At 38.8% G+C, this 12,738-nt stretch overlaps 1 protein-coding gene across 1 annotated transcript in view; it reads left to right on the forward strand.

The window, feature by feature from the left end:
• The first annotated feature begins 5,543 nt into the window (after positions 1–5,543).
• Positions 5,544–12,738, forward strand: part of NOX3 (NADPH oxidase 3) — a 55,268-nt gene continuing 48,073 nt past the window's right edge. Inside the window, exons 1-4 of the mRNA XM_028103408.2 lie at positions 5,544–5,588; positions 6,219–6,314; positions 6,420–6,530; positions 7,549–7,633. Of these exons, the coding sequence (XP_027959209.1) occupies positions 5,544–5,588; positions 6,219–6,314; positions 6,420–6,530; positions 7,549–7,633 (337 nt within the window). The remainder of the gene's footprint in view (positions 5,589–6,218; positions 6,315–6,419; positions 6,531–7,548; positions 7,634–12,738) is intronic.

A 12,738-nucleotide genomic window follows, 5' to 3' on the forward strand; every position in this document is an offset into this window, starting at 1 on the left:
ACCTTCAGTGGTTCTCCAGATGTTGCACGTGCACCTGCTGCCTCCCCACTACAGTGGAAGTTGCTGAATAATGGAATCCAGACCTCTTCTGCCCACTGTGTCCAGCATCATGTGATATGTGCGGTGGTCTCAGTAACTATTCATTTGGAATTATGAAAGTTGCATAAATGAAAAGAACTACGCCATCGGTAGGGAAAAAAGCCTGAACTGGAAAAGGTTAACTAAATTTGTGATACAAGCATTTTAAAATGATGTTAAGGGAGCACTGGTGTTTCCTGAGATAAAAATATGATATACGTACCACAGTAAAAGGTAAGGGTATTGTTGATACTCTTAATTAAAATTTATTTTAAAATTGGATATATTTTAATGTATTAACTTTGTTTTTCTTTGATTCTGCTTTTCCTTTAAAAAATGGAATTTATCTCACATGGAATTTGTCTCATATAATTACATAGTTATCACAACAACTGGTCCTCAAAACAACCATGTAAGGATTTGAGATGATAGGTGTTTGTATTTTATTCTTTATTTTGTTCATCTTTTTCACTTTAATACTTACATGTTTACTTTGCTTGAAGGAAAATGCAAAAAACATGTTGAGCACTTAGAAGAGGAAAATTTGGCAATGCTATTTTTATACTGTAAGTGCTCTGCTATATCTACAGGGGGCTTAGATCTATAGGGATGCAGCAGCAAAAGTCACTAGATGATCAGTCTTGCCCTGGAGGATCAAAGTGGTTTTTTGTTGGGTCAACTGTTTAACTAAGAAACTAAAAAGGACTACAAATATAATAGAGCAAATCCAGTCTTGGAACGTAGTGTGGGGGCAGTGTAGAATTTGTGTTCATACATACAAGCAATTACCCTGCCTTTGTAAACATATTTGTTCTGTTCCCCTCCTACTTTTTCCATTAAAATAGTTTGTTATTGGGGCATCTGGGTGACTCAGTCGGTTAAGCGTCTGCCTTCAGCTCAGGTCATGATCTCAGGGTCCTGGGATCAAGCCCCGCATCGGGCTCCCTGCTAGGCGGGAGGCCTGCTTCTCCCTCTCCCGCTCCCCCTGCTTGTGTTCCCTCTCTCGCTGTCTCTCTCTCTGTCGCATAAATAAATAAAATTAAAAAAAAATAGTTCGTTATTGGTGGTCTTTACAAGGGAAAAAAACCACATCATCTTTTGTGGTGAACTGGAAGAACCAATGAGTGTACTCATTTAATTAGAAAGACTGTATCTGCCTTGGAAATGAACAATGCAAACTTTGTTTGTTCTGAGAAAATTCTGAGAAATGAAATGGGCACTACTTATTAGTAATGAAAACAAATAGGTGAAACTAATTCTGAGCATTTATATCATTTTAGTAGATTTTGTGTAATTTCCACTCTCTTTATATGCAACCTTATTAACTTGGCCCTGATTCTGGGGAAGTGATTCAGATAGTCTTGACTTAAATTGTAGTTTGCATGGATTCCTTCACTGAAGTAAAAACTGAGGCAGGCCTTTGGGGCATGATCGGCATCCCCAAACTTTCCCCAGGTAAATTAAAAATAATGAGAGCAACCACAATGTCTTATTTGTCCAAAATGAGAGCTTCCGGGAAGGAACCCAGAGGCTGAATGGAATTGGACTTAGGTGTGTGGTATAAGATATCTTGAGTCTCATGAAATCTGATTCCAATATTGTAAACCAACCGGTGGTATCATGAGATTATTCTTAAATGTGAAAATAGAAAAGTTGAGATGAAAAGATATGTTGCACAAAAGTGTTGAGCTCTGAATGCATTTGAATATAATTTGAAGTTCACATATTTTTTATATGAGTAAACTAACTATCATTGCAAGTTCTACAAAAATAAAATGTCTGAAGAAAAATGCTGAAGTAAAGTCATGAGTTATACTCTTATAATACAACCGTGAGCCATTTTTGTGTGCAATAAATGAATAATAGCTACACTTTAACACAACGTGTCTTTACATATTCAAATGAGGAATAAAACACATGGCATTTTACAAATAAGAATGGAGTATGGAAAGATGTGTTTTTAAAACCAAACCTTTACATTTTATTTTTACAGTAGCATTAGCAACATTCTAAGCGATTATTATTCCGCAATATACACGTCTCATTTGTAACACTGTATGAAGAGTACAGAAGGCTGCAAAGTTCCAGCCTTCCTCACACTTATTGAATCTAAAATAGACAAGATAGTATAAAATTCTAGATGTATTCTCTCTGAATTAATTTTTATAACCCAACTGAATAAGGCCTCTAAGATATGTAAATCCTAAACACTTCAGAAATAACAAATCATTTCATCATGGAAGATTATTGGCTTCAAGAAATGAACATGAAGACTTTACATCTTTATATTGTTCACTATTAAACAGGCTACTGAAAATATTTCACTAAGTGCATTCGAACCTCAGGTTAATGCTGCCAAAATACCTGTACTTTTATATATTTCTAGGGGGGGAAAATTCTTCAAGAATGATGTCTTTTTCTAAAGAGAAGCAAATTTGCTGGATTTTTACAGGTAAATCTAAGACTTATCCCAGACAGGCATCATCTTCTGTAAGTGTGAGTGTGTGTGAATGTGCTTATGAATGTGGGTGTCTAAGTGTCTGTTAGGGGACCTGGAGGTGAAAAAGCAACGAGATAGGCTCTATGAGGTAGATATTATAATTAGCCCCAGCAGGCAAATGGAGAAACAGACTCAAAAGAGGTAACAACAGTCAGAGCCGGATGACATGTAGAAAACTCATCCATTCATCAAAACGCTTAATCTGTGACTCCGAAGTTCAAGATGTTTAGAAATACAGGTGTTTTAAAATGTACCTGGGGTTTGTTTCAGTCGAGTATGGTAAGCTGGCAGACATACAGACATCTGCCTGAAAAGAGGAGTTTATCACTTCTAGTTCCCAAGACAAGGGGGTGCGTCACACCCCACAGGGCCACCAGGGCAAGCAGTAGTAGGATCAGTGAGAAGGAGAAGGAGCAAGAGGGAGAGCATGGGCCAGAGTTTCTATTGTGCTGTTTTTGGGGAAGACATGGGCAATGCAGGGTGAACAAGCTGAACAAGCTTGGGATTGGATAGTTTGAAGAATTTCAATAGACTTCAGACTGAAGGGTTGGTCCTTAGTTGTCCAGTCCCTGGTCCTGGGGTGACTTAGGGCAGAGACAATATCGGGTTGGTGTGTGAGAGAGAGTTTGATAAAGGAGGTAGCTAGGGGGGCATGGGTTCTAGATGGTTTGTTTGCATATCAAAGATGTGTCCCTGTTTAAGTTGTTTGCTCTCTCTAGGAATTAGCCAACCCCAGAAGGGCAATTCCTCTCCTGTGTCTGAAGAACCCAAGATTCCAAAGACGTCTTTTTACAGAGAAGATAAAAAACATGGTTCATACAATAAGATAACCTATATATTAATTTTTTAAATCTTTATTATTGAAGGACAGTTGGTAGAAAATGTTACCTTTGTTTCAGGAGCACAACTTTGTGATTTGACAATCACATACATTATCCAAAGCTCACCATGGTAAGTGTAGTTACCATCTGTCACCATATAAAGTTACTACAATATTATTGACTATATTCCCTATGCCTTACTTTTCACCCCCATGATTTCTTTATTCTATAACTGGAAGTTTGTATCTCTTAATCTCCTTTATCTATTTCATCCATCCCCTACCCAGCCCCCCACCCCGCAACCACCTGTTTGTTCTGTGTATTTATGAATCTATTTCTGTTTGTTTGCTTTGTTTTTTAGATTCCACATATACATGAAATTATATGGTATTTGTCTTTCTTTGTCTGGCTTATTTCACTTAGCATAATACTCCATCCATTTCTCACACAAGCAAGATCTCATTTTTTTTTTATGACTGACTAATATTCCATTGTGTGTGAGTATGTGTGTTGGGGGGTGTGTACCACATCTTCTTTATCCATTCTTCATAGATGGACACTTACATTGCTTCTATATCTTGCCTATTGTAAATAGTGTTGCAGTAAATATAGGGGTACATCTATCCTTTCAAATTAGTGTTCTTATTTTCTTTGGGTAAATATGCAGCAGTAGAATTACTGGATCATATGGGTCATTTTCATTTTTCTATAATTCGTTATCATTATGTTAAAATAGACATCATGCTTAACCACATATAATAACTTATTTATTTCTAATTAATAAATTAAATTAAAGGAATTCCTGTCGCTTAAATATGTCCAATTTATAGGAATGAGATTAATATCTGTACTTTAGTATGTTTGATGTACACATCCATATATTAGTATTTAATTAAAAAAAAACACAGTGAAAGGTAGTGGTTAACCATAAAGATGCTCAATTCAGAGAGAACCAAATTCAAGTCCCAACTGCTTCTACTGTAAATTATTTCACTGGGCCTCTTTCTACATGTGTGTAATGGAGCTTTTAATACTTACCTCATAGAGTTAATGTATGATTTAATTGGACAATACTCAAAAATTTCTTAACCTGGTGCCTGGATTATTTATTTAAAATCTAGGATTATTATTACTATTATTATTATTATTATTATTTAGGTCAATGAATATCAAATTAATGTTCCTACCAGGTTTAAATTTTTTGTAATTCTTGTAGGACAACTAAATAGATTCACCACATAAAGAAACAGAAGCTTGGGCAATTGTTTAAATGATTCAAATCTCCTCCTATTTTCATCTTAATTATCTGAAATTGTTAAATGAAATACTTGGGCCAGGACTAACCAGTAAATTGCTTCCATTGGAACAACTTTGTCTACCAAAGAAGTCATAGTTCTTGTATGGAACACAAAACCATAGAATGGCCAGGTTCATGCACAGCCCCTCCTGGAATCACTAAGTAGAAAAGAATATTCTCGTCTACCTCATGGACGCACCAAGTGGGACTGGGGCGGGGGGGGGGGGGCATAGCATTTATTCCATCAATCCCACAAATATCATCTACTTTATTCTTTAAAGTCATACTCAAAGATCTTTTTCATTTTTTTCCATCTTCTGAAAAACTGCTTAATTCATGTTTATTTACCAACCTTCTATTTCTTCCATAAAGGAATTTTTTTATTAAAAGGGAGGGGGGAGTAAAGATGTAGAGAAAATAAAGTAGGAAAAGTTCAAGTGAAGTGTTTTGCTATACCCAACCTTCGGCAATGAGGTTATTTCTCAAATTTACATAAAGACTTATTATCATCTTGACTGCAATCATGTAGAAAATGAATGGGGTATAAAGTACATGAGGATAATTTAATAAAACGAGCTTTCTTTTCTTAAGAGATCTTTGAAGAAGAGAATCATTAGACAGAGACTTGCCTTGTATTCACCCAGGTCATGAGGCATGTCAGCCCAGTGATATGCCTTTGGCAAGAAGTCCTTAATTAGAAATTCCTTGAGAGCTGCTCCCAGTAGGTGCTTCCTAAGACAAAAAGACAGAATAATTTAGCAGGGAAGCCCTTACTAAGGATACAGCATCCAGGTTCAGGTGAATGAAGGAAATAATTTGCTGACAGCAAAAGAGCAAATCTGTCACAATGGGGTGCTGGATTTTGAATGAGAGTCTCTCCATCATATTAGTAGTAAGTATCATTTTTGTTATTCAAGTTTAAATATATATATTAAAAAGTCTTTAATTTTTAAGATAATTTGTATAGGAACGCTAAAAAGCTTGAAGTATTACTTTGGTAAAAGACTAAAACTTGTTAGAAAACATTCAGTAGATACATTTAATTTATCCTTACAGAATCATGTAAAGTTGTTTTTCGATTGAGTTCATTTTTAATTATTTTTAAAGTCAAGTAGTTTGTTTTTGCATAATGTATGAATGTTTCTCTAAATCAAATGAAGTCTTTGAATTAGACTATGAAATTGGAAATTTTCTAGAGTACTTTCTGAGTTGTTTTTAAAGATTTCTCCTTTTGCCATCATTGATTTAAAACACTAGAGCAATGTTGATTAGGAAGGTTTTATACTTTTCATTAAATTCCTTAAAGTATACCCGTATGTGTTTAAAATCTTTTTTATAAAGTTAACAATTTATTAACATTGTAATCACTGTTAAAAACTAATCTATGAGAAATAAGTATAGAGTAAGTCTGATTAATATTGAGAAGCTCTTCATTTCACTTTAAAAGAAGAACCCCAAGTGATTTTGAACAGAAGAAAAGATTGAAGATAGTATTGATTGGTCTCTTTTCATTCAACACTAGCTCTCATGGCTGGGAGTGAATTTCTATCTGTTTATTGACACATTCTGTTGGTATGAAGAGGAAGAGTCTTTCCTTTACACGCGAGTTATTCTGGGTGTAAGTAGAGTTGGTGACTACACATTATCATTTGGAAAACATTCTATTTTCCCCAGCTTCCTTACTCTCCCTGCATCTTTCTCCTATGTCTTTATATATGGACAGTCAACGCTGGCTTGGGCGAGAGCGTCTGCAGTCTGCCTGAATTTTAACTGCATGCTAATTCTATTACCAATCAGTCGAAACCTTATTTCATTCATGAGAGGGACAAGTACCGTAAGTACTAAAATATTTGAAATAATTTCCATTGTTATAATGTCCTAATATAAGTGCCATGGAAGACAAAGATGTACTTTACTGTGAAATTCCTAATAATCCTGTTTGAATTGAAGTTTGTTTCTTTGTAAGAGAGAACACAGTGGCTAAAACTAAAAATCAGAAATCAGTACATCCGGTGTGACTTTTGTTCTTGCCGTTCACTCCCTGCATGACATTGGAGCCATTGCTCAGCCTTTCCCTGATATGTTTGCTCCGCTGGATAAAGATGGCTAATAGAATTGACCTGACTCGCAAAGATGGAAGTATTATAGCAGTTTGAACTGTTACCACTTCTAATTGAAAGGAGACAAGTAAGCAGTTGAGCCAAATGCCACTAAGGACACATCTTTCTGAGCTCTCAGCCCAGGAATGCACAACCACAGTGCACAGATTTCATCCTTTAACCCCTACCAGATATAATGGGACATTTCCTAATTATATTGACTTCACTGTGTTGGGTACTGTGTTTCCTGTTGAATAGAGTTGAATAGAGTAATGCGCCATACAGAAAAATGAGAACGTCAATAACCCTAGCTAGATGAAATAATTTATTATATAATCATTGTCATAATTTTATGAATATTTAGAGGTAGATGAATATAGTGCCTTTCTTAGAACTACTTAAAGAACTTAAAGAACTACTTAAACCACATCCGTGAGGATAACGGTTTCCATCTTCATTTCCTAAACTAGTTGAGGCATGGAGATTAGCAAGTTTATTCTAGAATTTGGACTTTATAGTCAGGGAACTATACTACCTCATTCACTTTTATTGAGCTGAAATGTCAGCAAAGCCAGTAATAACCATTTGATTTTGCCTGCTTGGACTAGTTAATGACCACTAACTTCTGTGCCCCGTCATCCCATCTTTAGTAGTATAGATAGAGGCAGAACCTGAGTCCTTCTCTCAGCTCTGAGGATGCTGTCATTGCTACGATTTTTCCTCAAACAAGACTTTTATTTTCTGTTACTCCAGTGCTGCAGAGGACCATGGAGGAGGCAATTAGACAAAAATCTCAAATTCCACAAACTGGTCGCCTATGGGATAGCCGTTAATGCAAGTAGGTGCTTCTTATTCATCATTGCATTTTACAAAACCTAATGTTTAACTTGATAATTTTGTTTTAGTTCCCCCCTCCACCAAGGGCTCACCTGAAATAGATCTTTGCCTTCCATTAGACCACAGAAACCTTCTATAAATGGATTTTTAAATTTCTAACACAGACTCATGCAGTCTTCCCTACAAAGCCTTCAATTTGTCTGGGAAAAGTTTATGAAACTCCATTGTCATTTGTGAATAATTAAGCTTGTTGAGAAGACAACAATAAATACCTACTTGCACAGTGAATACCGTGCTATTCGATATGATTCACATTGGAAATAAAACTCACCTATACTCAAAATCTCATTCACAGTCTTGGGAAAATTGTATCATAGGCAGTAAAAGAAAAAAGAAAAGGAAGATCAGGTGAACAGGGTTCCGAATAGTACTGAGCTAGTGGATATAAAAGGACCTTGAAAAGATAGGAAGCTTTAGAGCATACAAAGTGTTATTGTTATTTTTTGAATAAGAAGACAAGAGAATTCAAGAGAAACACAATAAAAAGTAGCATCCAGGGCCAAGGCTAAACTCTGATGAGGAAGAAAAGAAGCTGAGAAATAACCAACTTGTTTGTGGTTTTGTTGGACAACAAATACATTGAAATGAAAGGCTATCTGCACAATAAAGAGTTATGGCTCAGGACTGTTTCCCTCAAAGTAATTTAACTATAAAATGTTTTCCTCATTTGTTTTTATCCTCCCATGCATAAAAAATAGCAGAGTAAAAAGAACACTCAAAACAAATGTGGATTTAATTAAGCAACAAGACATGATAGACAGTGCCCGAGTGCCAATTAACACAACTTCGGGTGTGCAGTGAGACATGTGGGGAGATTTCCCCGTTGATTGTCCTCATTGCCAGGTTAAGCCAACCCAGGAAATGTTTGCAAAAGGTCTTTGTAGTTTGTTAAGAAATAAGGGTAAAAAGGCATCATGTCCTAGAGAAAACCAGCCAAGGTATGGAGGGCAAAGAACAAGCTAATGCATCTTTATGTCCAAGGCCTACTTAGGGCTGTCGTCCACGGAGGGGCCAAAAACCTTTGAGGTATGTGTTGAATGCATGAAGGAATGAAGACTCTGGGAAGCAGATTTCAGCTCAGATATGGAAGTCTTCCAGACCTTCAAAATTACCTAAAACTGGAATGAGGATCCCTGAGAATACGGAGTACCCTGTCGTGGGTAGTGTCAGAGTGGAGTTCAGACGGCTCCTTGGAAGGCTCTTCGGAGAAGGAATTCAAGGATTCTCTAGCTTTCCTTTAAAATCCTAAGAATCTTTATTCCTGCATTAAAAGAGGAGATAAAATATAGTAAAATGGCAGGAAAGATATTATCACTATGCAATAGGTTTAAGACAGAACTAAACTCTAAGAGAAAGAGAGAAGGAACCAAAAAAACCCACAGCATCAAAACACATCAGAAAAGGAAGCAAAAAAATAAAGGAAAATATGTTTTGCAATTACTTCGCCCTTAAACTTTGCGTATGTATATTTCTTTCTGTGTAATCCTAGATCAATAGGATAAATGCATCAGTGACGTATATTGAATGTCCCGCATGTGCGAGATACCCTAAGAGAAGCTATAACCTGAAAGTAGTATAGGCAGCAATAATTTAGCAGGGACAGCAATTGACTAGAACCAGGCAACCAAATTATTTTATTCCCCTGCTACTGATTGGTCCTGTGATCTCAGATAAGTTTTTTTATGCCTTTTCTTCTATGAAATTAAAAGAACAAGAATACAATCCATTCATCTCTAGATGTGCAGACTAGTTGTCAGGATGTCTCTTGGAAACCACAGACTACGGGGTCATCCACTTGCCACTATTGCAAAGAGAATCACCTCCAAGTTTAACATGGCCGGTGGGCTCCATTCAGTGAGCCCTGCCCCCTCCTCCACTCTCGTTTCTCTCCATACCCCCTTGCTTCTTCCCCCCTGGCAATGCCCAGCCAGGGGTCCCTGAGTAGTCTGTATTTTTGCTCCTGTTAGCCCCTTTGTGTTACATGCTCTTCCTCTCCTTCCTCAGTGGATAAGAAGTTGCCATATCCAGAGCTCCTTGCCTGGCCTGCTCCCCCTGATCCTCTGGGTCTAAGCTGTCAGCCCACCTCTCCGGCTGGCCTCAGCCTCAGTCACACCTCCTACTACAGAGTAAAATTTCTCCGGACTCCAATCGCCTCAGGGGCTGAGCTGTGCCTTATCTGGCTTGGCTTTCCCAGTCCCTGGCATATAATAGGTCCTCAACAAATTTAGTCAAACCTGAGGATGAGCAGGAGTCAGCCAGCCAGCAAAAGGGATTGGGGGAATTTGTGGGAAAGGTACAAGACAGCGCAGAGTTGTTCAGGGACCCAGCAGCAGCTGGGTCGGGGCGGGGGGGGGGGGGGGGGGAGGTGGAGGGAGGAAACATAGGGTGTGGGCAGGGAAGAGTTTCAAAATGATGCCAGTCGTCCAAGATAAATTCACATTCTGCTGCAACAGGAGGAAGCAGGATGCTCTTTTTCCCTCCTTCCCTCCCTCCTTCCCCCCCTGGAGAGAATCAAATATCCCCTCGGGGGCCTCTTCTGCTTGAACCCCCACTGCTTTGCGGGGCTCCCAAACATCCCCGGGCTCCCCCTTGTGGGGTCAGACTGCTTCTGAGAGCAAAGCACTCATCCCCCACCACCATGGCAACCGGCAGCGCGGGGCTGTTTCCATTCCCGGCAGAGGCAGGAGGGTGGGGGAGAGAGCTCTCTGCTTCTCCCAAACCCTGACATAGCAATTATTACATTTCACACTAACTAAGAAATGCGGCTGGCAACTGCGCTTTTAGAAGAAAAAAAATGCTAAGCCCTGGTTTCATAGATATCCCTTTGCTTTTCACATTTTGTCCTTCTGGTATATTCACTTGGGAGCCGCTGAAAATGTCCCCGTGCTTATTTTATTAGCATCGCCCATTATGCTGCTTTTCAAATAGCCGACTGGCTTAATAGAGGTGTGTAACCTTGGAAGAAGTGCATCCACATCGAAGTTTGCGTGCCAGCCCCTAATTTCTCATCGGTTCCTCTCTAAGTTGAACTGCAGGCTTTAATTGGTCAAATCATTAAAGGATGTAATTAGAGCCTGGTGGAAGTAGGCTGGGGAGGAGGGGCGAGACAAACAATGGTATCTATAATCAAGGGCATCACCGAAAATGCAGTGACAGAAACTCTCCTTCTGGCTTCCTGCCTTCCCGCTTGCCTGCCTCTGATAAGAGCTGCTGAAGCGTTCTTCAACCACTAATAAATCATTTTCAGGGACCTATAACCCCAGTGGTATAAAAATCCCAGTTTCACAGCCCCTCCATTCTTATGCATGTGGATCTTTTTGGACTCTGTGGTCCACAGTGGACCTTAAAAGACCCTCCAACTGAATAGTAGTACCGTGAGCCGAAGCTTCCTTCAAAGGGGGAGGTGACCCAGGCGGCTTACATCTGCTTGGCTCCAGGGGGGTAACAATTACCCACTTGCAGCTACTGATGAGTTGCTAAAATTAGCTTACAAAGCTCAATAAGCATAAGAGACAGGTTGAGAGGAGTGAGCTCGGAAGGCGGGTACTCAATAGAAAGACTTGGAGACCCCTGATAAAGAGCTGCCCCAGAGGCCCAAATTCTTCACGACCAGGTCCCTAAAGGATTGCTACTAATCCAGTGCTGCCAAAGGCATTGGGACCTCCAGGGAGGCTGTCTGCCCCATCCTGTCTAGGATAATTGAATGTGATTTACAAATGAGCGGGGTGCACAGGGCGCCATAGTCACCGTGCCTTCCTGCGAAAATCAGACCGCCAACTTAAAAGTTTGAGGGCCAGGCTCTGGCTGTAGATGCCAGGATTTGTCCCTCGGTCCTTATTTCTGAAGGCTGCTTAATTAGGAGGTGACTAACTCCAAAATGACTGTTATCACTGACAGGCAGGCAGAAAGATAGCAAGAACTGACCGCCCTTCCAAGATTCTCCCTCAATTATGCTTTCTTTGATCTCCTGAAAAATAAAAAGAAGGAAAGAAAGAAGGAAAAGAAACTTTCTCAGGGCAACTGGCTCTAATTGTAGCCTTTATGATTTTTTGGTTCACTCTTCAATAAAAGCTCCTTATTTGAACTCCAAAGTTCACACACCAATTAAATGTGCATTTGTGGTTTGTCCAAGACTGCTGCTCTCTTTTAACTGTAGAAGTACTTTGGTGAGAAAATAGGATTGTGGAAAATAGGATTGTGGATTATAGCAACTTTTAGCCTGGCGTTTGGGTGGAGTCAGCTTGAAATTCTCTCTCTGTTTGCCTCTCTCTCTCTCTCCCAATCTTTCTCTCAAATAAATAATCTTTAAAAATAATAAAATAAAATAACTGAAGTCTGTAAAGGGAAGAATAGAACATATAATGTCTGAAAAACAGAAAATCTGTATCTCCCTGGGACTCTACCAAGTCCCAGCCGCCATGGCGTTGGTGGGTGGGATCCCTTTAGTTCGAAGCCAAGATCACAATAAAATGAGGGTCAGCCCTCAGAGGACATAAAACGTTTAGACAAACCAAATGGGCACAAGTAGTTTTCCTTCTGAGAATTCCTGAGGTAAATAAAATTAGGTAGCCTACTTGTTATCTTATTACCTATAAAAAAGAAAACAAAATGGAGGCCTTTGGAGCAAAGGAGCATTTCAGTCATGAATTTTAAAGTACCTGAAAAGAGGAAAAGCTGGAAAGAGTAGTTTTCAACATATTCCCTCAGGAGCTACCTCTTAAAAAGCATCTTGGTTTTTCTTATACTACTTCATTAGTTTCTTCAGCTCTGTTATGGGAGACCGGGCAATAAGAATAAATAAATAGTTCAATATCCTTGCTCATTCAATAAATGTACTTAAATCTAGTTTAACAGCATCAAATTCTCATGTGGAAATCAATCTAATAGAAAATAGATTGTGATCAACAACTCCTTACACAGGAGGAGAATGCTATGAAATGCAGAAGACACGGAACCTATCCTGTACTTCCTTTCTGGCAGACACCAGTGGATTATGGGACTGGAAATGATGTCACTTAATTTGGCTTGAAGCTCAGTATCTACGTC

This window comes from Eumetopias jubatus, unplaced genomic scaffold (assembly GCF_037043125.1).
Source record: "Eumetopias jubatus isolate StellerSeaLion01/CBP00866 unplaced genomic scaffold, mEumJub1_p1.0 scaffold_6, whole genome shotgun sequence".
NCBI lineage: Eukaryota > Metazoa > Chordata > Mammalia > Carnivora > Otariidae > Eumetopias > Eumetopias jubatus.